Source organism: Phoenix dactylifera, chromosome 3 (assembly GCF_051530095.1).
Source record: "Phoenix dactylifera cultivar Ajwa chromosome 3, Ajwa_hap1_PhDact_Kaust_v1.1, whole genome shotgun sequence".
NCBI classification, from domain to species: Eukaryota; Viridiplantae; Streptophyta; class Magnoliopsida; order Arecales; family Arecaceae; genus Phoenix; species Phoenix dactylifera.
In genome coordinates this window covers 3,219,474-3,242,894 of record NC_143192.1, presented here as the reverse complement: position 1 = coordinate 3,242,894, position 23,421 = coordinate 3,219,474, and the positions used below count along the sequence as shown (strand labels likewise).

Genomic DNA, 23,421 nt, shown 5'->3' with positions numbered 1-23,421 from the left:
TGTAAAAAGGTCATTGGCATTGGTTTTATTAATGGGAAGCTACTTATATCAAGAAAAAAAGAAAAAGAAAATAGATGGCATTGCAAATGTTAATCTATACTTGCTGAATTAATAGATTCAAGGTTTAAAATACTAAACCTAATGGATACTATACAAACATGTATAGTACCATATAGACACATGATACGTTTGTTGGTGCTGGCATAGTAGAATCGAGATATCATACCATTATAGACACGTGATACAAACATGTATAGTACCATATAGACACATGATACGTTTGTTTACCGCAATATGGCTAGAATGGAGTATGGACCATTTTGTGCTAGTACATCAATATGTTGTTGCACCATTATAAGGTTGTTATAAGTTTTAAAGAAATATCTTAATGAAAATAATTTTACAATATTAAAATTTCTTTTATATTTTAAATCTAATGATGATTTGATTACATTTAACATCACAATTAAGATTTTGCTTATGCAGCCCATGGTGTTGTATAATTGAACAAAGAAATGCTAGTGTACAAAAACCCACTTTTAAAAAGTGGAATCTAAAGACATGGTTTGCAAAACAAATATAAATCTAATTTTCCAAAACTATTGTTTAAGGCTATTGAATAATTCATACAGAATGGTTGACTTCACCTCAAAAATTAAAGTTTGTGAAACAAACATTAAGTCATGTTTCTAAAACCTGATTTTGTTTTATTGCTGCTTAACGAGACTTAGAAATGATCTTAGGAGACAGATAGTCTGGTCGGGATTGTCTTAGAAACCCGTATGAAAAGCATATTTGGCTTGGTACAGACCTATATTGATCTATACCGAGGCATACCAAAGTGTACCGAGATGTGTACCAACCCGTATTAAGATAAAAAGTGAGAAAAAATGGCTCTAGAGCTGTTTTAGTATGAGGTACGTACCGTATTGTACCAACCCATATCGTATCGAACTAATAATGTACCAATATGGTACCTAGTACCGAGGTTGCGGACTTTAGTCTGGTTGAAGTTCATTTTTTTTAAATGGATATAAAAACTAGTTTATTGAAGTGGGATTTTAATCCTATCTTAGAAACTGACTTTTCTATGGTATCATTAGCTTCTCTACCAAAAATGTGGTATCATTGGCTGTCTTTGTAATATAGATGGAGTTGTGCAGGAGCTAGGTATGAAGTATGAAAGGAGCCTGTGATACAGATGAGTCCAATTGAAGCAATACAATAGTTTATTTTCCAAACTGGGCTTTAGGTTAAAACCAAAGTCTTAGAAAAATAATGCACCTGATTGTTAGTTCCAGTTACATTTTTTGGTGCTGCAAACCTACTTGACATTGACTTGTTGAGGAAGACATTTGTTCTCTTAAATAAAACCTTAGGGACCACTTCTCGTTAAATAAAATTGTGGTGGTTTCTAGTTTGAAAAAACACCCTAATATATAAAATTAATAACTTACCTCAAATGCCTTTTTTAATATATACATGTATTTAGGTATTTTTGTATGCTTTTTCAAAACTGATAGCTGAGTTTTATGTTTTCTTGTACTGTACTTTGATACTGTATTCTTCTGATGTTGTGATGTTTTGCTCAAACTATCTGAAATAAAATAAAATATCCAAAAATGTTTCACCCTAATGATTAGCTGGAACATGCTGCAAAAATGGAATATTAGATCTTCAGGTGACACCATCATACTCAAAAGAGTCATTGCACAAAGTTTTGATCAAATTTACACCAACCTCGATAAAAGGGCGTATGGGTCAAAGTAATGACCCAGAGGTCCAAATGTTTTCGGTTAAACCCTGAATTGCAGATTTTCACTACGGATACAGTGGTAAATGTCTATATTCTAATACCTTTAACTATGCCTCTTATCTAAGCCATCTTAGCACATCTCAAAGTATTATAGGAAGAACACAAAATGAACCAAGATATGTGATACCACTTTAGCAGTCCTGACTTGATACTTTGTCACAATTTATTTTCATAAATATATGAAGCATGGAATGCCGTACCGGCCGGTACGTACCGGTCCGGTCCTAGACCGGTACCGTACCGATCCGGCCCGCCACCGGTACGCCGACCGGTACCGGTACGGCGGACCTTGATATGAAGCCCCCTATTTTGGAATCATGCTTCTGCATTACCTGACTTGTTATTTGTTTGTTTGGTTGGTTGTGTAAATCTCACAACTCTACTCTAATTTTTCAATTTAAAATATATTAAAATTCAGTTTTATTCATTCTATTAGACTGGATTTCTATCATATCTATTGCAAGTTTGTGACAGAAATTTCAATAAGATCTTCTGGAGGGTGAGGAAGTAATGGAATTTTGAAAGTCATTTTACGATATATAGGATGGAACAGAGCAATTTTGCTATTAAATTTGATATTACAAGAGGTACAGAAATTGCTTCTTTTAGTTTTCTACAAGCTACGCTTTAGCTTCTCATGGGTAAGAATCCATCAAGTTTGTCGTAATTATTATCATCATATCACTAGTATGTTACTAGTCTCCCCACTCAAGTATTCCTTTTTCTGTTATAAATATCTATCTTTTACCATAAACTTGTAAATGAATCATTTCCGCCCAAAAGCTGATAGGCAATGGGACAATGATGCATATCATGCCTAACACTCTCCATCAAGGTTCGCAGAACCGATTGTACCGGCGTACCGGTGAGCACCGGCACCGGTACGGTTCCGGTTCGGTACCGGCTTGGAACCGGTACCGAACCGGAGCCGCGCGCGCAGACGCGCGCGCGGAAATTAAAAAAAAAGAAACAACAAAACGCGTCCGCGCGCGTCTGGGACGCGCGCGGACGCTTCAAATACCACGGAGTGGCATTTAATGCCCCCACGCGGGCTGCCAGCCCGCGTGGGCACGGTGCCCCGCAGGGAATCGCGCGCGGGCGCGATTCCTACGCGGGGAATCGCGCGCGGGCGCGCGCTCTCCGCTCGCGCGTCCGCGCGCGTTTTTCAAAAAAAAAAAACAAATGCCACAGAGTGGCTTTAAATGCCACTCTGTGGCATTAAGAGGCCCACGCGGGCTCCAGCCGCGTGGGCGCTCTTCCCCGCGCGTGGGGCGCGCTGCTCGCGCGCGGGCGCTCTTCCCCGTGCACCCCCGCGCGGGGAAAGTGTGGCTTGTACCGGGCCGGTTCGCACCGGTATCGGCTTGTACCGGCGCGAACCGGGCCGGTTCGCATCGGTCCAAGTACAGAACCAATCGATTCCGACCCAGTTTGGGTCGGAACCGTTTTATACCCTTGTACCGGACCGGTGCCAGTCGGCACCGGTCCGGTACGGGCTGAACCGACCAGTACAGGTCGGTTCAGCAGACCTTGCTCTCCATCACATGTGGCTTGGACCAAGCATGTGGAGGCATAAGCTAATCAAGACAACAATTAAAACAAATAAAGATGACAACCAGGTGAATTATATAAATACCTGACCTGGAGTGGATTTGAACTCATGATCTCTAGCAACCTGAACTCTGCTACCACGTTAGATTAAGCAGAAAGGAATTGGTCAACAATGTATATCAGACTTAACACAACTTATGAAGAATATTCAGTATTTTGTTTATGCAGAAATTGTAGTAGCATTTTATGGATATTCATTTCCATAGCATAACATTATATATTTTTAGCATAGTTTGGATTTTTAGTTGTGTAATGGTGGAATAGCAATGGTTCCTGCTACTGTGCTTTACTATCAGAAGATAAATCAGAGAATATTGACCATAATACTAGATGCTATGACATATTGTTGGCTTGCTTAGACATTGTTACTTTAATAGAATATTTCTAATCTACAGTCGATCATGATTTATTATACAACTCTAATAAACATTGAGTAGGCTAATGACTTCTGGAGTTCTGGTTATTTTGTATGCCATTACAGGATTGGCAACATCTGCCTGCTGTCATTACCCTGTCCTTTTACCCCAAATTTAGTGTTTGTGTTAATTTCTTTATTCCATCATGTATTGAGCAGATGTTTTCACTTGTTTTTCTTTTTCTTTTTCTTTTTTTCCTAATAAGTTTATTATGACTTGTAGGTCATAATTCTCAATGACAACTGTGAATCTCGGACAATCAAGTTGATGCTTCCTTTGACTGAAGCTTGTCTTGCAATGGAACTTATTTCAGGCTTCAGTGACCAGAATAAACACAAGGAAAATGCTCTTGTCCTCTTGTTAAAGTCAGGTCGCTTATGTCTCTACAATGATTCAGAAATTGAACATTATCTGCTAAAGTCCCAATCTAAATCATCACCAACACTCCCAAACCAGTTAATGGTGAAGTTACCATTTGGTGATTCAGGAATCACCATCGCAAGACTGTATACTTGCAACCCTGCTTCATCAGTTCCTATGAGCGAGGTAGTACATATGAACTGCATTAGTTTACTTTGTTGCTTGTATTTGGTGGATCATTACACTCTCCTTGGTGATGCAGTTGCATTATTTTCTTTCTATGTAGGACCATATTTTTTTTGCCAAGAAATACTCTCGCCTTCTTTCTATTGGCGTGAAGGAAAAGGATGGAAGTCCACGCTTCAGTGGATTTTCAAAAACAAAAAGCCTCCTTATAACAGGACACTTTGATGGAGCTATAAACATATGGGATGCATCATGCCCCCTTCTACTTCCTATTTTATCAATAAAAAAGCAGGTAATTTCTTAGCTGCAAATATTAATTTGTAGAACACATAGAGTATGCTGACAATCACCACTATATGGCTAGCAAATCATTCAGTATGATAAAACCATATGGTTATATTGGACAAATTGTCTTTTAATTTCCTTCAGCAAAATTTTAAGCAGAGTGAAGATGGAAATTCTTCAGGTGCCACGCCAGTAACATCACTGCATTTTGATGTTTCTTCCCATATCCTTGTTTCTGGAGATCAGAATGGACTGGTGGGTTGATGACCTTATTGGTTATAAGAAAACTAGTTTGGGCTTATGATTTTGACAAGGGCATTATAGTCTACATGTATTCATCTTGCTATTTTACAGGTTCGTATCATCATATTCAAAAAAGAGCAACTGGCTTCGGAAAATATTTTTTCCTTTCTACAAGGTATTCTTTTGGGCATTTATTACTGAAAGATCAAACAGGTTGCCTTGAGTATTTGTATTTCTTTCAAATTATGGTCGGTTCCATTGGACTATTTTAAGAAAGAACAATTGCTAAAATTCATTAATTTGTGTAATAACAAACCTTTTATCTATTGTTCTTTCCTCTGATAAACAACCTAGGTTTCACATTGTATTCTTATCTTTTTCACCAGTCTTTGGCCTTTTTGTTATATTTGAGGGTTATTTAACTAATTTGGGCTTAGCTTCTAGAAATTTGATAAATCTTAAAAAGATGTAAGGATTAGTATTTTATCCTAGTCATCCATTGAAATAGGCTGCATGGAGACTCCAATATAATACACTACAATAGCTTGTGAAGTCGTGTAACCTCCAAGGGAGGATGGAGGCAAACTTGGCTTAGGAGTTGAAATTGAATACTGGGAGAATCATGAAACGAAGATTACAGATCAGTAAACCCCTAGACTCAAGAAAGAAATTAAAGAATTGATAACTTACCTTCTAAATGAATTCCATATAAGCAAAACTGAGCATCATACTCTTTGTACTAGATTTCTTTTCGTTGAAGATATGATGCTCCTATTTCATGATGTATGGATCTTTTAGACATGAAGTTGTTCCCGTATTGTTGAGACACCCAACTGCTCCCTTGAGTTGATATTAACCCGAGATTGTGATTGTCTAGACTCTAGAGTCGAGACAGTTAGTACTAGCATCTAGGCTATGTTTACAAACTGAAAATTTTTTAATGCATGAAACTCTAGACTAATCATTTCATGTTTTCAAACAATAGTCATCTTGGAAATGAAATTACCATGCTGTCTTTTGTTAGGCCTAGAATTTTAAAGCTCCTAGTATTAATACGTAAGGAATGCTCTTTATTGATGCACAAAATATCGTGCTAAGCAGTACATTGCTATTATGCAAGGACTCTTTCTGTGGCATGTTTTACTCATCCTTTTGCAATTGGATGCTTGATCATGTCATATATCATGTTGTAACAAACTAGTGCTGTCATGAGCATAATTCAAGATTTATATGCATCCAGAAAATGATCCTTTTTTATCTCTTTTTTTGCTGCATGAAACAAAAGGGAATAAGGAACTCCTTCAAAGAATTTTTTTTTTTTCATTATTCTAGAGCTTAGAAGGTTCCTTTATAACTTTTTGATGGAATAACCTTTTAACGTTATGCATGCACCATTTTGATACATCAGCAAAGCAAGGAGACAATTACATAGTTCATACTGTCAAACTTAAAGGAGCTGTAACAACCATTGGTGTAAATCCTGATTCCAAACATTTTGCTATTGGAACCGACAAAGGATTTGTAAGTTCTGTTTGTTCTCTTTCTTGTCCTGGTAAATAAGTTTCTATCTTCTGTTTCAACATAAGTACCTGGAATTGCTAATTGTTCTCTTTCTGCTAGTTTTGTTATGTCAGTTCAATATCTGTTCAAGACAACCACGTTGAAGTCAGACCTAAAATCTTGTTAATGCTAGGTTGTAAAAGTATACAGTCATACTACTGGTTGTGATACTCGTAAGTTACATCATCGAAAGTTAAGTTTCGACAACAGTTTTGTTCTTATGCCAGGATGTTACTTTCAGGATGTAAGAGATGGAACTGAAATAGAGCTTCTACTTTCCAGTGTTGCATGGACTCTGATGCATGAACAAGATACATGTCCAAGTGTCTGACTCAGCGAGAGGAAAAACGGGACTTACAGTAATATGCAGAAAAAATAATTTTAGTTAAAAATAGTTTTAAAATATTGTATAAAAGAAAACTTTAAAAATATTTTTTGTTAGGATCTTCCAAGATGCTTGTTTTTTATCCAACCTTCTCGATGACATTAAGGATTTTAGAAAAATAATTCTTTGCAGAGTTATTTTAATACCTAAATTCTAGGCCAATCTCTCAAAAGAACAAAAGATCGAGTATCGGACTCATCTGGTTTGAAAATGTATATGACTTGGATTCCAAAAGTTAGACTCGACTGTCCAGATTTCCAGTTGTATGATAGTTCTATAGATGACTTTCTGGTTAGTTTTTAACAATTGTTTGTCATGCTTCTTGTTCAGCATCTCAATTCATTTTGTCGAGTATGAATATTCTATTAAGCTTGGTGCACAAGTTCTATTAAGCTTGGTGCACAAGTATACTTAAAATTTGGATTTCCCATTAGAAAGGCCAGGATGCTGCATCTGAATTTTCTAAACAAGTAGCAATGATGCGGCCAAATAATCTGATATCTTTTAAGTTGGTACAGTGAACTTTGATTACTTACATATTCCCCAGCATATAATTAAATTTTAAAAATTGGTTTTTTTGGTAACTAAATTTTAAACATTGTTGAAGGCAATACTTTTCATCTAAATGGTGATACAGGATGATACTGTTGTCTAATGTATGGTTAGTGACATTATATTAATGCATTTAATGATCCAGGCATTTAATCCTTGCTTAGATATTCATATATTGTTTTAGCTATACTTTTTTTCGGCTTTAGACTTATGTTATGCCTATTTTGATAATTAAACATCTGAATTACAAACTTTTTTGATGAGAGAAAATGAGGGAAACCCACCATAAGAGAAGAACATAATAGATTAATCATTGCATAGCATTCATGGTTGAATCAATGAAGAGGATTATGCATATTTTTTACTATTTATGTGTTATATGTGAAATACAAAATAATATGCTTGAAATTATGGAGCCCTAACTTTTAAAGCTTTTTAATTCCAAAGATTGAATCCTAAACCTAGAGATCTTCTTCCTTACCCAATAGGGATCGTGGAGATAAAATTCATAAAGGCAAAATGATTTCTAGTTGTAGCAAACCTACTACAACAATCGGTATTAAACCCTTCATGGTAACATCTCACACAACCGGCTAACATGGAGGAGAAAACTCTTGGTGTGTATCTACTTTTGATGATATGATGTTGTTTAGGAAGAATGAAACAAAGGTGACGCCATTTTGGGTTTATAGGGCTGTGGAGGGATTCTATAATTATTCAAATATAAGCAGATTATTTGATCTGTAACTTTTGATAATTCCTTATGGAGATGAGTGTTGGGTTAAAATGACAACATTATCACACCACAAATAGCAAATGTATCTAGCTCCATTTTGAAAAATAGGAGATAAATGCAGATGTTTCTTTTACACCTAAAGTTGACTATGCCATTTAAAGTATGTGCAATAGTTAGCTCACCACATAGTTTAAAAGTTCGAAAAAATTTTATGTACAATTTATAAAAACCAGGACCTCACCCTAAAAGGCTGGTCGAAACATATTATTTGGGTTCTTTGGCATTGTATAGGTTGATCCAGGAGGATCACCAGAATCAATATGGACCACTTTGGCCACTACGAGTAGGGCTGGATAGGGTCCAGGAGTTAGATCCGCCGCATTGGAAAGCCAAGTCATGAGCCAAACTTTTGGAGGCCATGATTTGATAATATGATGTCTGATTAAATTTTTTTTAAAAAAAAAGGGTAACTTTTCGAGATTTATGACTTAGCATCAACCTTTTGGGAGGTTAAAACGGACCGAAATTCCATCATTTGAGCCCCAGAACAAGCTAGCCAAACTGAAAGTTTCCTTTTGAAAAAATATTGACCGAGCATCTTTCAATTCGTGAAGAATTAGGCGAAATGACGGAAGGTAAAGTTGATGTGGAAGTCGAGATCTACCTCCTGTAGAATTTTATTTTTTTTCATGATTGTTTATACTAGTCATATTTATTTTTGGAAAACTAGTTCTATTCAAACTAGTTGATATTCTGACTATTCCAATACACCTCTTTCGTCTTTTCTGTATCATGCCATATATTATAAAAAATATATTTCATTTTATTTATTTTATAATTTATATCTTCCAGGTATCGATAATTGATGAGGAAGGAACCAGTGTTTTATATCAGAAGCAAATCCCAAGTCAACATTATAGTGGCATCATCTCTTTGCAGTTTAAAAAGTATTGCCAAGACGGCTCTGAGAAGAATGTACTGTTTGTAGGGCTGAGAGATTCATCAGTTTTCCCTCTTGAAGAAGATACAGGAAATGCACTCGGCATTAATTATATTCGTACGAAGAAACCCTCTAGAGCTTTGTTGATGGAAATACTAGGTAAGTTAGAAGCCTTTTTTCCCCATGTTTTTAAAATCCACTATCATTATACTATAACATAAGTGGCTGGAAAATGCGAAAAGGTATCTGATGGATGGTATCTGAAAAATGGGCCAGATGCATCTCCTGATGGAATGTGGATATCAGATGGCCAGCATGTAAGTAAAGAAAGTTCATTTGAAGAGACAGCACCAAAGCAGTCGCTACTGTTGCTTTGTTCTGAAAATACTGTGCGTTTATATTCTTTGAGTCATGCAATTCAGGTAATTATTATTCTTGTGTGTAACAATTTTAATAGGTGGAGCAACTGGAGCTTAAAATTTTATTGCCCTAATTTTTGTGTGATCTCAGGGGATTAAGAAGTTATGTTGCAAGAAAAAATTAAGTGGAACGTGTTGTTTTGCTTCAGTTCTCTGTGGACCTTTGTCTGATGTTGGACTAATACTTGTCTTTGACAGCGGCAAAATAGAGATAAGGTGGAGTTTTCCCATTAGTATCTGTTATATTTACTGTGCTTTAGTTGCAGATGATGCTCCAGAGATAGGTGCTTTACATCTAGAAATCTATAATTATTTTCATTGGTGAGAGTTGCACATGTACATGGGCTAAATTGTCTGCACATGAAGAATGTAGCTCTCTCCAGTTTGGGATGAGCAGATTTTCCTGGCTGCATGGAACTATCTACTAATGAATCTAGAAGAGGGGCTTATATCTCTCACGACACATAAAACCTTGATCTACTTCCATAATACTAGGTTTCCTTGGCAGCATTAAATCATTTCAAGGCTTGTATTTGGGCAAAGCAAATAAAAGTACTTAATTTAGCAATCTTGAGCTAAATGTCATGCATTAAGAAATGTTCGACTCTCAGCCTAAATTTGTTGGTCTTGTCTGTAGCGTCACTTGAAACTTGAATATTATCTATGAATAAGGAGATCCATCACCACCAATCTTAAGTTGATGGAATTAGGTTTGTTGACTATGTTTAAGGTTATAGGCGATCCATGATCTCTTATGCGGATAAATTGGTTGACAAAGGATTCTTTATCTGAAAACAGGTTTTGGCATTTGACCATGCTCTTATATCATTTAATAGAAAGTGTGAAGTATAAAAGCAGCATAACAGAGGAAACAACATGACGCTAAGTGTTGTTCTTGTTAATTTATATCATTAAATAAATATATTTTGGTAGACCTTGTGCAGATAGGTATTATCGATATAAAAATTGGGTTTAACTTATAATGGGCAATCTCACATCAAAGTAAACATTTGGGACCTTGGGTTATCACCTTGACAGGTATCTCGTGGTGGACTTTTGGTTGTGGTTGTTGTTGTTGTTATTTTCTCCAAGGCATGTGTTTTATACAAGGATTTAAGTGCCACATAATATGCCAGGTCAGTGTCATCACATGCATGAGCTCAGGAAGATACATAAATTTTTTGGATTGTTTTTTTACTTTAAACTGCTCTAAACTTCTGTCCAAAGCTCTTAAGGTGTTTGTTTAAGTAAAAAATAAATAATAGAACCAACAAACTATGTCTTATAATAAAAAACAAAGGCATGTATGGGTGCTGATTGTTGTTCTTGAACCACTTGAGAAATAATGGAAGAAAAAGCAGGAAAAAAAAGAATGAAGTCTCTTGGCTTGGTATTGGTTGGTACCAAGCTTTGCTGAACTAGCATGTGGAGCAGTGCTGGCTGGCACCCACTGGCTTAATGGCACTTTGGCAGCTTATGTGCTAAATAATCAGTAAATAAAAGTTCTTTATGCATTTTTCGTAGGAGCACTCCTTGTGTCTGATTTTTGGTAAGGAGGAATGATTCTGCAGATTTAATAGAATGACTAGTGAAATTTTTGAAGGATAATAATATGACAGCACAAAGTATTGATGGGCAAATTTAGAAGGGAATTACGGTAGAGGAAGGAAAGTGGTGACTAGGTGGAAAATCTAGAATACTTTGATGGTGATTTTTGGTGACATGACCTGCCAACATAGGAGGTCTCATATCCTGGAACTCCTGGTGACATTCTGACGAAGCTAAACCTTTTCATGTTTTTCTGTAAACAAGCGTTTGATATGTCAATGCATCAGGATGGAACAGTTCAAATGCTTTCATACAAACCATGCCCATATTTGAAGCATGGCCATTGTTGTGAAAGAATGCCATACTGTTGTAATGGATGTGGGAATAATTTTGAAGAAAGTAGAAGGAAGATGTAATCATAGATTGGCATGTGAAGAAAGTTCATAGGTAACACATATTACTAATATATTGCCAGTGAATAACCATGAAGATGGGTTGTTTAAGGGCCTTACAGTCCCATTGCGTATTGAGTCATTGCTTAGGTTTTCTTCCGGTCTCTGTGTTTTCTTCCAAATTTGTGCCTACAATTTTTGCACTTCCATTTTTTAACTAATAGGATGTCTTATTGATCATATGGAAAGGCTGGACTTAAATACATACATTATTAGACATTAGCAGGGTGTTAATTAGTTCCAAAGTCTGATGTGTTGGCAATTATACAAGGACCCTTTTTGGTATTGCTTTGTTTTCTACTTTTGTTTTCTAAAATCCAAGAGACTGAAGAACATGTATGATGACACCTTTTTTAAAAAAAATGTTTGAAAAATCTTCAGAGCTTTTGGAAGTAGAGATTTTGTTGCTTTTAACAAAAAGTTAAAATAGAAGCAAGGAATGACAGAAGCAAGGTTCGCCGAACTGGTACTAGAGATTATAACGGCTGGCGATTAATTTGGCATGGTACGGATCCATATTGTGCTATTCTAAGGTGTATCGTAATAAGGAGAGCCAGAGAGGGAGGGGGGAGGGAGGAGAGAGAGGAAAAGAAAGAGAGAGGGAGGAAGGGATGGAGAGGGAGGGGGTGAGAGAGAGGCCGACAGAGGGAGAGAGGGATAGGGTCGAGAGGCAGTTGTCGTCTATGGGGGAGGGAGGGAGAGGGTCGAGAGGCAGTTGTTGTCGAGGGGAAGAGAGAGAGAGGAAGAGAGAGGGAGGGAGAGAGAGATGCCGAGAGAGAGGGAGAAGCCGTCGTCGTCGAGGGGATAGAGAGGAGAGAGATTTACTAGTCCTCTGTGGTGGCGGCAAGTGCCAAGGATGGGGATAGGGTTTCGAGAGAGGGGGATGGGCGAAGCCGCGATCAAATGAAAAAAATGCAAAGGTGCTTGGGTTGGAGCAAACCAGTATAACTGAACTGATGTAACCGAACGTGTCGGTAGCCAACTGGTCCGGTACAGTATGTCTGAAACCAGCTGGTTTGGCATAGTTCGACAAACCATGGGCAGAAGTTTCATATAAATGCTATCTTCTAGATCAATCTCCTTGTGGTATTTCACTAATTTGTAGAGAAATAAAAAAAACAAAAATAACGACAATACCAAACAGGCCCTAATATTCTCTTTAGTTCCCTTTCCTTTCGAAACAATGGTCACAAAGAATGATGTAACTTATAGATTCTTATTTCCGATTTTCATGAAGCTTTACAGAAGATTCTCACATTCTACTAATGGTTTTACAGCTTTGCTTATATGTGTACTTGTTGCATCCTTTGAGTGAAAAATTTTCTTGCAAAACTAACTGTTTTACATTTATTTTCTTGTCTTTTTTTTCTTTTCATTTATCATGGACCAAGTTACTTCTAGAATGAGCTATGGACATTTAACTAAATATTCCTATTATGATATTTCAGATCCCTCCCAGATCTAACCCTCTTAAAGGAGGCATCAATACTAGGTTCCACAAATTCCTTACATAAGTCAAATCTGAATCCAAATGTACTTTGCAGTTCATCTTATGGAGAACTTGTCATGGTAAGACCAAATGATAGATGACTAATCAAAAGTTCTAGTGAATGCATGACAAGCATATTTATGAAATTTCTGTATATGATTTAGGTTAATGGAGATCAGGAGATTTTCTTTTTCACGATTTTATATCAGGACTTCTACAGGTACTCTAAGTAAAGCTCTTTATTGGTCTCTTCTGCATACGTTTATAGTGCTTTTTTTATTTTCTTTCTTACTTATGGTGTCTTTTAACTTCTCCAATTCACTAATTACTTAATAAATTTTATACTGACTGTATTAAAAAAAGCTTTTGTTAAGAAAAGAAGTGATATTTCTTTCAGTATATTCAATATCATCGTAAATTTTTGACTTAAGCATCCATTGAATGGTTTGTAACGTAACTGTACCTAAACTTGTAAGTTGTAACCAATGCGTTATATCCCATATATAGGGAGTTAACTTTATGAATCAAGGTCTTATTTACTAAAATTATTGTTGGCTATATACTTTATTGGTCATGCACTTTAAGTTCATGCAAATTGGGAGAAACCATACCAAGATCACTCTAGGCATAGAAAGCTTCAAGACTTGGATGAACTGAATCAAAGTCTCTCCTTTTGGCCACCTAAAGATCTCTCTAATTCTTGTCAGGAATCTGGAGTATATTAACCAGGTATATGAGAAAGATGTTGTTGCCCTACAAGAAGGAATTTCCTCCTTAACAAAGACCCACAAAGAAAAGAAAAAGGTAATATATACAACTTGACAGAAGAAGTTGTTATCTCTACAGTTCTATGCATGGTCTGTCGTACCGGTCGGTATGGGCCAGTACCGGCCGGTACATACTGGTACCGGATCCTACCGGTGCGGTACAGCTATATATTTCGGTACCGATGCGTACCAGCCCGTACCGACCCGAACCGACCAGTTCGTACCGGCTCCAATTTTTTTTTTGGCTTTTAGCCCCATCGGTACAGTACCGGTTCGGCTCGGTTTGGTTCGGTACCGTACCGGTACCGATGCCCACCGGTACGTCGGTACAGTCGGTACCGCGTACCTTGGTTCTATGTCTAAGAGGTGATGACATTCAGGGAGTACTTGGCATGATTGTCAAAGACCTGAAAGGGAATAAGACAAAACACAGTCAAGAAATTGAGGCTGAAGTCCCCAGCGCAAGTACCTCTGAAGAACTCTCTGCCATATTTTCAACAGCTAATTTCTCCCCAGATATTGAGAGAAGAGATAGCTTAACAAAAGATGGTGAAGATGTTGAGCTGGATATAGGTAAACATCACTATTTCTCTCTTATGTTGTGCTTTGTGAAGGGCATTGATATCCATATCTAAGTCATTTCTGTTTTCTGTTTTTGAAGATGATATTGACCTTGATGATACTAAAGTGAAACATAAAGGACGAAGCTTTGCAGTTTTAAATAAGCAGAAGTTGGGCAAGAAATTTCAGGCCCTCAAAGGTTTGTAGTATGCTAATATTTCGATTTGTTTATATCCAGTATTCTTCATTGTCTTCGTCAGTTTAATTTCCAGTCACATTTGATTGTCTTTTTTTTGCTAGTATCTCTTTTTTCAGTTTAACTTTTGTACACCGTTTTTTTTGTTTAAAAACACTACATTTTTGAATAAAACACTTAAGGCATGATGTGCTTACTATTTTGCTCACCAAAAAGAACACAGGGAAAACTATTGTATAAAATTGTAGGAGGTCCTTTTCTGAGTTTGATTTTCTTAATTTTGTTAATTACTTCAATGGTTGGTTGGTCTTTGTGTGGACTTGCATTGTGAAATGCAGGTAAATTGAAGCCCAAGAGAGATGAAAAGGTGAGCTCAGGGAATTACAATCACGAAGATGAGAGTGTTAGTGAAATTGATCAAATCAAGAAGAAGTATGGATTTTCTGTAAGCAATGTAAGTAAAGAAAAATCTTCCTATCGCACTTTTAAGTCCTGTACCTCCAGCCATCTTAGTCCATGTGTTTGGATTGGATAGCATCAACCCAGTTTAAAGGAGATTGTTTACATCCTATTTTTTCAATGATTAGATCAATAACAGCATAAATTTAATTGAATTACCATTTTCTATTTTGGTAATTTTATCATATTTGTTTTTAATTAGCTTCTCAAAGCACATTCACTAAATACAATTTTTAAAAAGAGGTGCTATCGCACATTTATGCTTTTGCTCTTGCGCCTCATTTCTTCTTCAGTATAACCAATTGCCTATAAAAAAAAAGGCATAAACAATATTTTATACCCCATTACTACTTTTATAAATTCTATTTTTTTCTTTAGCAAAGTCTTTCGAAATATTTTCAAATGATGCTTTATAGATATCCAGCTTCTTATCAGTTTATCCCTCTTTAGGAAGCAGGGACCCTTCATCCTACGTCTTGTCTCTTGTAATTAAAACTATCTCCAACATGGTTCGCCGGGTTGTTTGGGCCGGTACGGGGTGTACTGTACCGTACCAGTTCGGTACCGGTACTTGGTACGGATAGTGTATCGACATTCGGTACGCAAAAAAAAATCTAGTACTATACTGTACCGACACTGCTAGTGTGGCACCGGTACGGGCTCTGATACCAAAATGGCGAATCTTGGTCTCCATCCTATCCTACACATCATTTCAATCATTATTCTTCACTTTCTCTTTAGTTAGTGAAAAAACCCAGACCTCATTTAAGAATGGCTAGCCACAAATTATGAGTTAGGAAGAACAACCTTGCTTACATACCCAAGACCTCCCCAGCACACAATTGATGTGGAATTATATACATACCTGCATGGATCCTCACACGCTTCCCCCATTTGAACCCTATCATCCCTGATAGGGGAACACCATGATCGGTCATGATCAGCCACAAAGGACCCATGTTGTAGAGCCCTCTAGCCATATAGGCTGTGGGGTGGGTCACTCTTATGTCATTTGTAACAACCCAGAAGCTCATCCAAAAAGGGCCAGCCAAAAGTTATTAAATAGGGTCCTTGGCTCTACTTAAGTACCCAAGACCTCTCCGCCGCCCAATGGATATTGGAATAAATAAACACCTACCCAAGTCCTTATAATTAGTGCTTCTCCAAATGGTGTACTTGCTTCTAACTTCATTCTTCCTCATCTTATGGCACAGTTTCCTCAACTTCTCAGCTCCACATATAAAGGATCTGATTTACTAATCCATAAGACACTGTTATCCCTAACTTATATGTAAGTTTTATTCAAAGGATTGATGGTATACATATACATGATTGCACAAAATTGAAGAGGTGCATTATCACTTCATCTTAGCTTTATCATGTCTGAAAAATCCTTAGCTCGATAGTGTTTGGTTTAATAGAGCTATGCTGGTGAAGTTGATTAATTGAGTAGATCTCCACCAAATCTAAATGTGTTCTTCCATCCAGATTACTGATACTAACAAGTTTCACTATATATAATTTATACAGACCCAGCTAGTTGTTAGGCATGAAACCATCAAAAGTGCCTTTGCTAGTTCCTTTGCTTGTTCACCTTTCTCTTATGTACCAGCAATTTATTGTCTATGATAAAATTGTGTTTCTTTTGAATATCGATATTAGTTCTAATGCATAATTGCGAAGAAGACACACCTTCAAAAATAGATATCCCTGGAAAATATCACTTTCTTCATCATTGTTCATGAAACAGTCTCTCTCAAAACTCTATCATAAGCTCACTTATTAATATAAATTATGTGCAGAAGCGCTCCTCGCACTGATTATAATTAAAATTCCTGGACTACGAAAGTTGTCAATTGTTGGCCCTCTTTGTATGAAAGTAATTGGTTTCTTTCAACATAAACATTTTTCAATTGATATGGGGTTGGTTTTGTGAACTATCATTTGCTATGCATATATGTATAGGCTAATTCTGATGCATTTTCATAGTTGACCTAATGCCATCCCTCCATCTATTTTATCTGTGCCCATGACCAGCACTATTTTATCTGTGTTTTTTAAATGGCCTTACAGTTTCACAAGGTAAAACTCCCAACACCACTACAAATCTTGCACACAAAATTTCATTCTGCTTCAAACTATTTATATTATGTTATAGTTCATACTGTTGTTCACTTAAATTGCAGTTATGCATTCTTTTTAAATGATACACGAGCCGATTCTTTTAATGTAGCTTGTATCAACATTTTAGATCCTTTATGCATTCCAATTTCTTTTTTACAATTTAAATGTTCATAATATGAAATACATGTGCTGCATTTTCTTTCTGGATCAGGAGGCAAGTGTTCCAAAGATAGCTGAGAGCAAGCTAAGGGAGAATGTAAGGAAGTTTCAGGTAAGATGTCCCATTTTGAATCTCCTTGGTAGTCTTATTTGATCATCTCAAAAGTAAGACCCTAATGGGCTTAAGTGACTTCTAATGCTGATTGTGTACCATCAACAAAACAAACGTATATTTATTAGAGCATCTCAAACAGGACTGAAAGAAATCTTTCTACAAGGAACTATATTAGGTAAATTCATGGACTTTTGTTCTAGGCTTATTAGAATCCATGAAAGCATGGTTACTCTTTGTGTAGTTGATTGAAGCCTTATATTTCTTGTGAAGCTTCCTTATGGAAAGCTAGTCAAATTGAACAAGTTGTGTTTCATTATTTTATGAAGTTAGTATATAAGGGTCCATCCAAATTTGATCAAGCTTAGACCTAGGAACTGAAATTTGCTGAAAAACCTAGCACAATTTGCTAAAAGAAAAAAAAGATCATGAAGAACATAGGTGATGTCAAGGTTTTAAGTACTAGATTTGGTACCTATACTAGCTTGTATGACTAGAACTGAAAATTTTAAAATTATTCTCTACTTTAATTACATTAATTTTGAAGATAATAAGAATAATTTTAAATGTAGCATGAATTACCAGATCATAACACGAACAATAAAATCATAACACTTCAATTACAGTAAGTAAATAACGTGCAGCTCACTTCTAGTTCCTTATAGTGTCTTTGGATCACATGGACGTTTAGGTCATGTTTATAGTCTAGGGCTTGTCTATTCCAAATCCCAACTCAAAGTCATAGGTGGCAGCCATGTTTCAGTATCGGAACCGACACTTATGCTGGAAGGCTGGCGGTATGGTATTGTGTTGTGCCATTCCAGCACGTATCAACAAAGCAAGGGGGAGAAGAAGAATGAGAGAGGAAAAGAGAGAGGGAGAGGAAAGGAGGGAGATGACGGTGAAGAGAGAGAGTTAGAGAGGGCCCGAGCTGAGAGAGAGAGTTTGGGAGGTGGTGTGAGAGGGGTGGGGTGGGCTGGGGCAAGGTATGGTGGGTTAGGTTTCGGTTTAGGGGCCAGCAGGATCTAAGTCAGGCTTTGAGCTGGGCTTGGGCTGGGCTGGTTTTTGTTTGAGCTATATAATCTGATCTTGAACCTAATCCTGAACCCTTTCAGGCCAGGCCCGAAGCCTGACCAAGAAGCTGCCCGATTTGAGAGGCCTCGAGCCAGCTCGGGTCCATTCTCAACCCTAATATGAGGAAATAGTGTTGTAAATTGATACTTATGGACTAAATTTAAAAGCCTCCAGAAAGGAACTAACTTATGATCAACTAGCATGTATTATGCAAAAAGTATTAGAGGGAAAGGCAGAAAACACTATCTAAGCTGATCCAGGACATGCCACCAAGGTGGTAGCCTAGTGGTACTGGGCAGCAATTCTAACCACAAGGTCTCAAGTTCGAATCGCTGCGGCGACGATTAAATTGTGGACCGGAGCTCACTACTTTGGCCACTGCTTGGACTTGTGGTGTAGGACCGCTCTTGAACCGCTAGTAGCCGGGGTGGTGCCGGGTGTGACGTACTCACACGTGGGACTCGAGCCAGAGCTCAGAGGAGTAGCTGAGCCGGGCCCACGGGTGGGGAGGGTATGAGTAAAATCGGTCGGGGTGCCCAACACACGGCCATTTCTGCCCGCATCGAACATTCTCCTGGTGGGGCGGGGGCCCAGTGGGGGCTGCTACGCGGGGGTGGGCTTGTCCCTTCCTCCCCCCTACCCCTTTTCTTTAGCAAAAAAAAAAAAAGCTGATCCAGGACATGTGACTCTTGGGATATTATTAAGTGTCTAGTTGCAAAATCAGTGAATTTGGAGTAAATGGGTCAAGTTACTCATAACCCCCTTTACTTCGAAATAAAGTAAATTACTTCATCAGGTAGAATAGAGTAGTTTATTGGGGTTACATGGAAGAAGCAGCTTTACTTCCTTTCAGAATACCTATTTCACCCTTATAAGAAATGGATCACAGTTTTGATGTTTGGCTGGCTAAAGTGGAATAGATGGAGTGAAGGAGCCTTTATTCCATTTAGCATTCCTTTAACCTAATCAAATGCGGCCTAAGTTGTGGAACTAAACCATTAATGCTCTTCCTCAAATGATTTAAATCCTATGTGAAAGTCCGTAGTTATATGTACGTAGCATGGTCTGTCGTACCGGTCCGTACCGGTCCGGCCTGGGACCGGTACCGGATCAGCATGGAATCCGGTACCGGTAGTTTATTGTTAAAGAACCGGTAAGGGACCGGTACGGAACCGGTACGGGACCGGTTTGGACCGGTACGGAACCGGTTCGGACCGGTACGGGACCGGTTTCGTACCGGTCCGAGCCGCCACCGGTACGCCGACCGGTACCGGTACGGCGGACCTTGGTACGTAGTGCCTTTTAAGAAAAGTTTACATCTTAATGCTCACCATTGACCATCATATGGTACATATGCTTGATAGTCCTATGTTTCATTTTCTAAATATTATCATTTGCAGTTGATATTTTCATGAGTTATTCTATGGTTCTCCTGCATTTCTTGTTCATATATGATATGTGTGCATGCATACATATGTTAATGTTATTCATCTCCAATCTTTGGAAGTGTTATGTTTGTTATTTCATTATCAAAAAGCAACTTTTGGTAACATCTTATCAATTGGCTTCGTTTTTTCGGAAACGTTATATGGACCGTACAATTTTATCATCTCTAGTCACAGAAGTGCATCATTTACTTAAAGCAACCATCATTCTCCAAGTTGGATGATGCAAGCAAAGGTCATTCTAAAACTTAAAAACTGTGTTTTAAAAAACACTGGCCTAAGTTGCACTACAATGTCAAGTGGAAGAAGATTGATGATAGCTTAGCCCATATCAACACAGTTTGACATTCATATGACTAATGTTGTGCCCTATTGAACCGTTAACAAAATTCATCCTTGTATGCTAGCAAACTCCATTCCAACAGAAATCTAATCTATTGTCATTATTTTCCACCTTGTATTCTAATCTTACAGGCATCTATAACCATGCTCCTAGATCGTGATAGTTGACATGGTTTATGTAGTCCAATTGCCGCTTCCAAAGTGCATCTAGCTTCACTGTAACTTTCCAAAATGTTAGGGCTACTTAGTTGCTATCTCTTTTGTTGCTTTCAGCAAGACTAGGTGCAAGATTTCCATCTGATGTTACTTTAACCAATAGAGGATTTTTTTAAAAAAAAATTTAATCAAGTCTTATTTTGCCACCATCATGTTGCGTTTCAGCAGAAATTTAGAACATTTAACTCTGACTTTTTAATCAGGCCATTAGCGACCGGACATCAGAGATGGAGAACAATGCTCAGTCATTCTCATCATTGGCAAATAAAGTGTTACAAGCTGCACAGCGCGAAAGGAGTAAATAACTGCAGTCTTGTTTTGTATATCTCCATGTTGTCTCTATGTATGATTTAAGACAGGCCTCTTCCACATCAATCTTTGACTTGTACGTTCGATGTCCTCCCTCTGGTATGCAGTTTTACTTCTGCCTTGTGTAATATTTGAACAAGCTACGAGTGTTCTGTAATTATGTTGTCCATGGAATTAATTGGCTGCACTTTTTACCTAGCACTGTGTCCTAGTTTTAATTTTTATATCATTGTGCAGTTCACAGTTTGTATTTCAACAATGTAATGGATGAATGGCTGGCAGGTGTAAAGAAAAATAAGTTTTTTTTTCTCTTTATGAGCAAAAAAAAAAGTCTCTAATCAGCTATACTACGATAGCTGGCAAGACCGTAAACGACCTACCAATTTTTTCTGGTTGATTAGTTGCTGAGGTAGCCGTTAAATGCATGAGATATAAAAACCAACATATGAAATCTTGATGGAAACCAATGATCCCATACATCCCAATTAACTTTGAAGCACTCCCTATGTAATATGATGTATGTCTTCAGATAAACGAGCCCTTGTGCTTTCAAATCACATGCTACATTCGTATTATATCCATATTGGATACCTAAATTTGTCAGATACTTCTTGAATACATATTTGATACTTGTGTGAGATATTCTTTTTTTTTAAATTCATAAAACACACTGGATATTTCCTAAATATGCCTTAGATACTCTCTCGGTACCTTCGATAATGAGGAGGTCAATTTCTTAGTCTATTTATATTAATATTAAAACGTATGGATTATAGTCTATGCAAAAATGACTAACAAGGAACTTGTAAAAAATAATATTAATGTATAAAACGTAAACTATGTTATTTTCATAGCCTTTTATATTTCATAGCCTCCTATGTTTTATGAGTGTTTTTTTTTACATACATATATATGTATATGTATTTGTGTGCGTATGTATGCATGCAACTTAACTTAAATAAGCCTTAATCCCAAATTAGTTGGGATTGGTTGAATGATTTTTTATCCTCCATTTTACTTTATTTAGGATTATATTTTTTAAAAGATGTAGTGATATTACGTTCTTCCTTGCTACTTAATCTCATATAAGTTTCAATCTATCTCTATCTTTCCTTATATATATATATATTGAATTACTTTTTTACACTGGTGCATCTTTTAGCCTACATTGTACATGTTTAAAAATTTAAATCATTTTCTCAATTAATCCTCAGTTGGTACTACCTCTATATTTTTATAGATGACTTTATTTCTTATTATATTTCTTTTATATTAGCATGAATGTGTGTATAATAAATATATACACAATAGCTACCGAGTATGTATAAGTTCAAGTATTAAGAATAAGAGAGATCAAACACATGAATTGGAAAAAATATTTCAATATTTTTATTTGTTTATTAATTTTAAAAAGATCCAGTGGGTCAGGATGTGGATGAAAGATGTTGGAGATTTTCTTTTAAATAGAGTCCAACCGATTTGGGTTGTCTAAGAGAAATCGTAGATGAGAGAGACACAAGTGGATAATATACTAACTCCTTAATCATATTATTTTCTTATATATTAATCACAAATTTTCACTGACAGAATCTAAAATAACATATTTCTCTCTCTCTCTCTCTCTCTCTCTCTCTCTCTCTCTCTCTCTCTCTTAATAACATATCTTGTATATATATAGGTGTGTGTGTATATGTGTGTTTCCTAAAATGACAACCCAAGAGGGGAGGGAGCGAATTGGACTTTTCAAAACTTTTTACAAACTTAAATAATGATTAAGTTAAACTAATTTAAACATAAGTATGCACAGTAAAATGATAAATAAATACAAAAGATAAGAATAAGGATAACAATATAAATACTATAATTTTATAGTGGTTCGGTGCCAACCCTGCATCTACATCCACTCTCCAAAAAATCTTCCTTAGAAATTTCACTATAATCTATAAGCAAGATTACAGCACAATTGTTTTTTGGGCATACAACCAAACTTACATGATTTGTTCTGGCAATCAACCAAAACTAAGCAATTTTGCCAATACAACTAAACCAATCCCGAGTTTCAACCCTTAAGAATTCCTTGTTGATTTGCAAAACTTAGTTAATTTTTTAGGGTGATCGACCGCAACCTAGTTGTTTCATGGGTACAGCCAAATCTTACAGGCCAATTGATTTTCATGGCATTAGACATACCAAAAACCCCACACAAGATTCTCTAAGCTTGTGTACTAAATACATATACAATGATCTTTATAAATGTTGGGTTTTTTTGTTGTAGTTCGTGCTCAATTTGCTCTAAATGTTGGGATCTTAGTGAGCAGAATTCAACTTGTTCTCTGTTTCCTTCCTTGCTCGCTCTTGATCTTGTGATGAATTCAATAATTGGTAGTTGAAGCTCTCTCTATGGATGTTTGAAAGCTCACTCAGAAGTAGGAGGTTTTGAATAATTACTTCTCAAATTGATCCTTAAGTTGAAGCCTAAAAAGTGGCGTTCACTTGTATTCCTTTTTCTTTACCTCATCCACTTAATCTCCTTAATCCATCATCTTCTCCAATTTAATTTGGAGGTATTTATAGCTTACAAAGTTATTGGAGAGTCGTTTCTAGCTGTTGGAGAAAAGAAACCAGCCGTTTGAAGTGAATATGGTCATTCTAGTTTTGCAGA

General features: G+C 36.8%; 1 protein-coding gene across 7 annotated transcripts in view; it reads left to right on the top strand.

The window, feature by feature from the left end:
- DAW1 (Transducin/WD40 repeat-like superfamily protein) overlaps positions 1 to 21,018 on the top strand; it is a 34,519-nt gene extending 13,501 nt beyond the window's left edge. For 2 of the 7 annotated variants that reach the window (XM_017846124.5, XM_088717491.2), the window contains exons 9-24: positions 4,063 to 4,386; positions 4,487 to 4,678; positions 4,831 to 4,926; positions 5,026 to 5,089; positions 6,323 to 6,435; positions 9,000 to 9,246; positions 9,364 to 9,509; positions 9,598 to 9,722; positions 12,955 to 13,075; positions 13,160 to 13,215; positions 13,703 to 13,799; positions 14,143 to 14,335; positions 14,424 to 14,522; positions 14,858 to 14,973; positions 17,314 to 17,373; positions 20,654 to 21,018. In XM_017846124.5, coding sequence (XP_017701613.4) covers positions 4,063 to 4,386; positions 4,487 to 4,678; positions 4,831 to 4,926; positions 5,026 to 5,089; positions 6,323 to 6,435; positions 9,000 to 9,246; positions 9,364 to 9,509; positions 9,598 to 9,722; positions 12,955 to 13,075; positions 13,160 to 13,215; positions 13,703 to 13,799; positions 14,143 to 14,335; positions 14,424 to 14,522; positions 14,858 to 14,973; positions 17,314 to 17,373; positions 20,654 to 20,755 — 2,151 coding nt within the window. In that variant the 3' untranslated portion in view covers positions 20,756 to 21,018. Of the gene's footprint in view, positions 1 to 4,062; positions 4,387 to 4,486; positions 4,679 to 4,815; positions 4,927 to 5,025; positions 5,090 to 6,322; positions 6,436 to 8,999; positions 9,247 to 9,363; positions 9,510 to 9,597; positions 9,723 to 12,954; positions 13,076 to 13,159; positions 13,216 to 13,702; positions 13,800 to 14,142; positions 14,336 to 14,423; positions 14,525 to 14,857; positions 14,974 to 17,313; positions 17,374 to 20,653 lie in introns of those variants that run through there. The other 5 variants (XM_039119502.3, XM_088717490.2, XR_015976036.2 and 2 more) reach the window with 4 other exon arrangements.
- Positions 21,019 to 23,421: the final 2,403 nt, after the last annotated feature.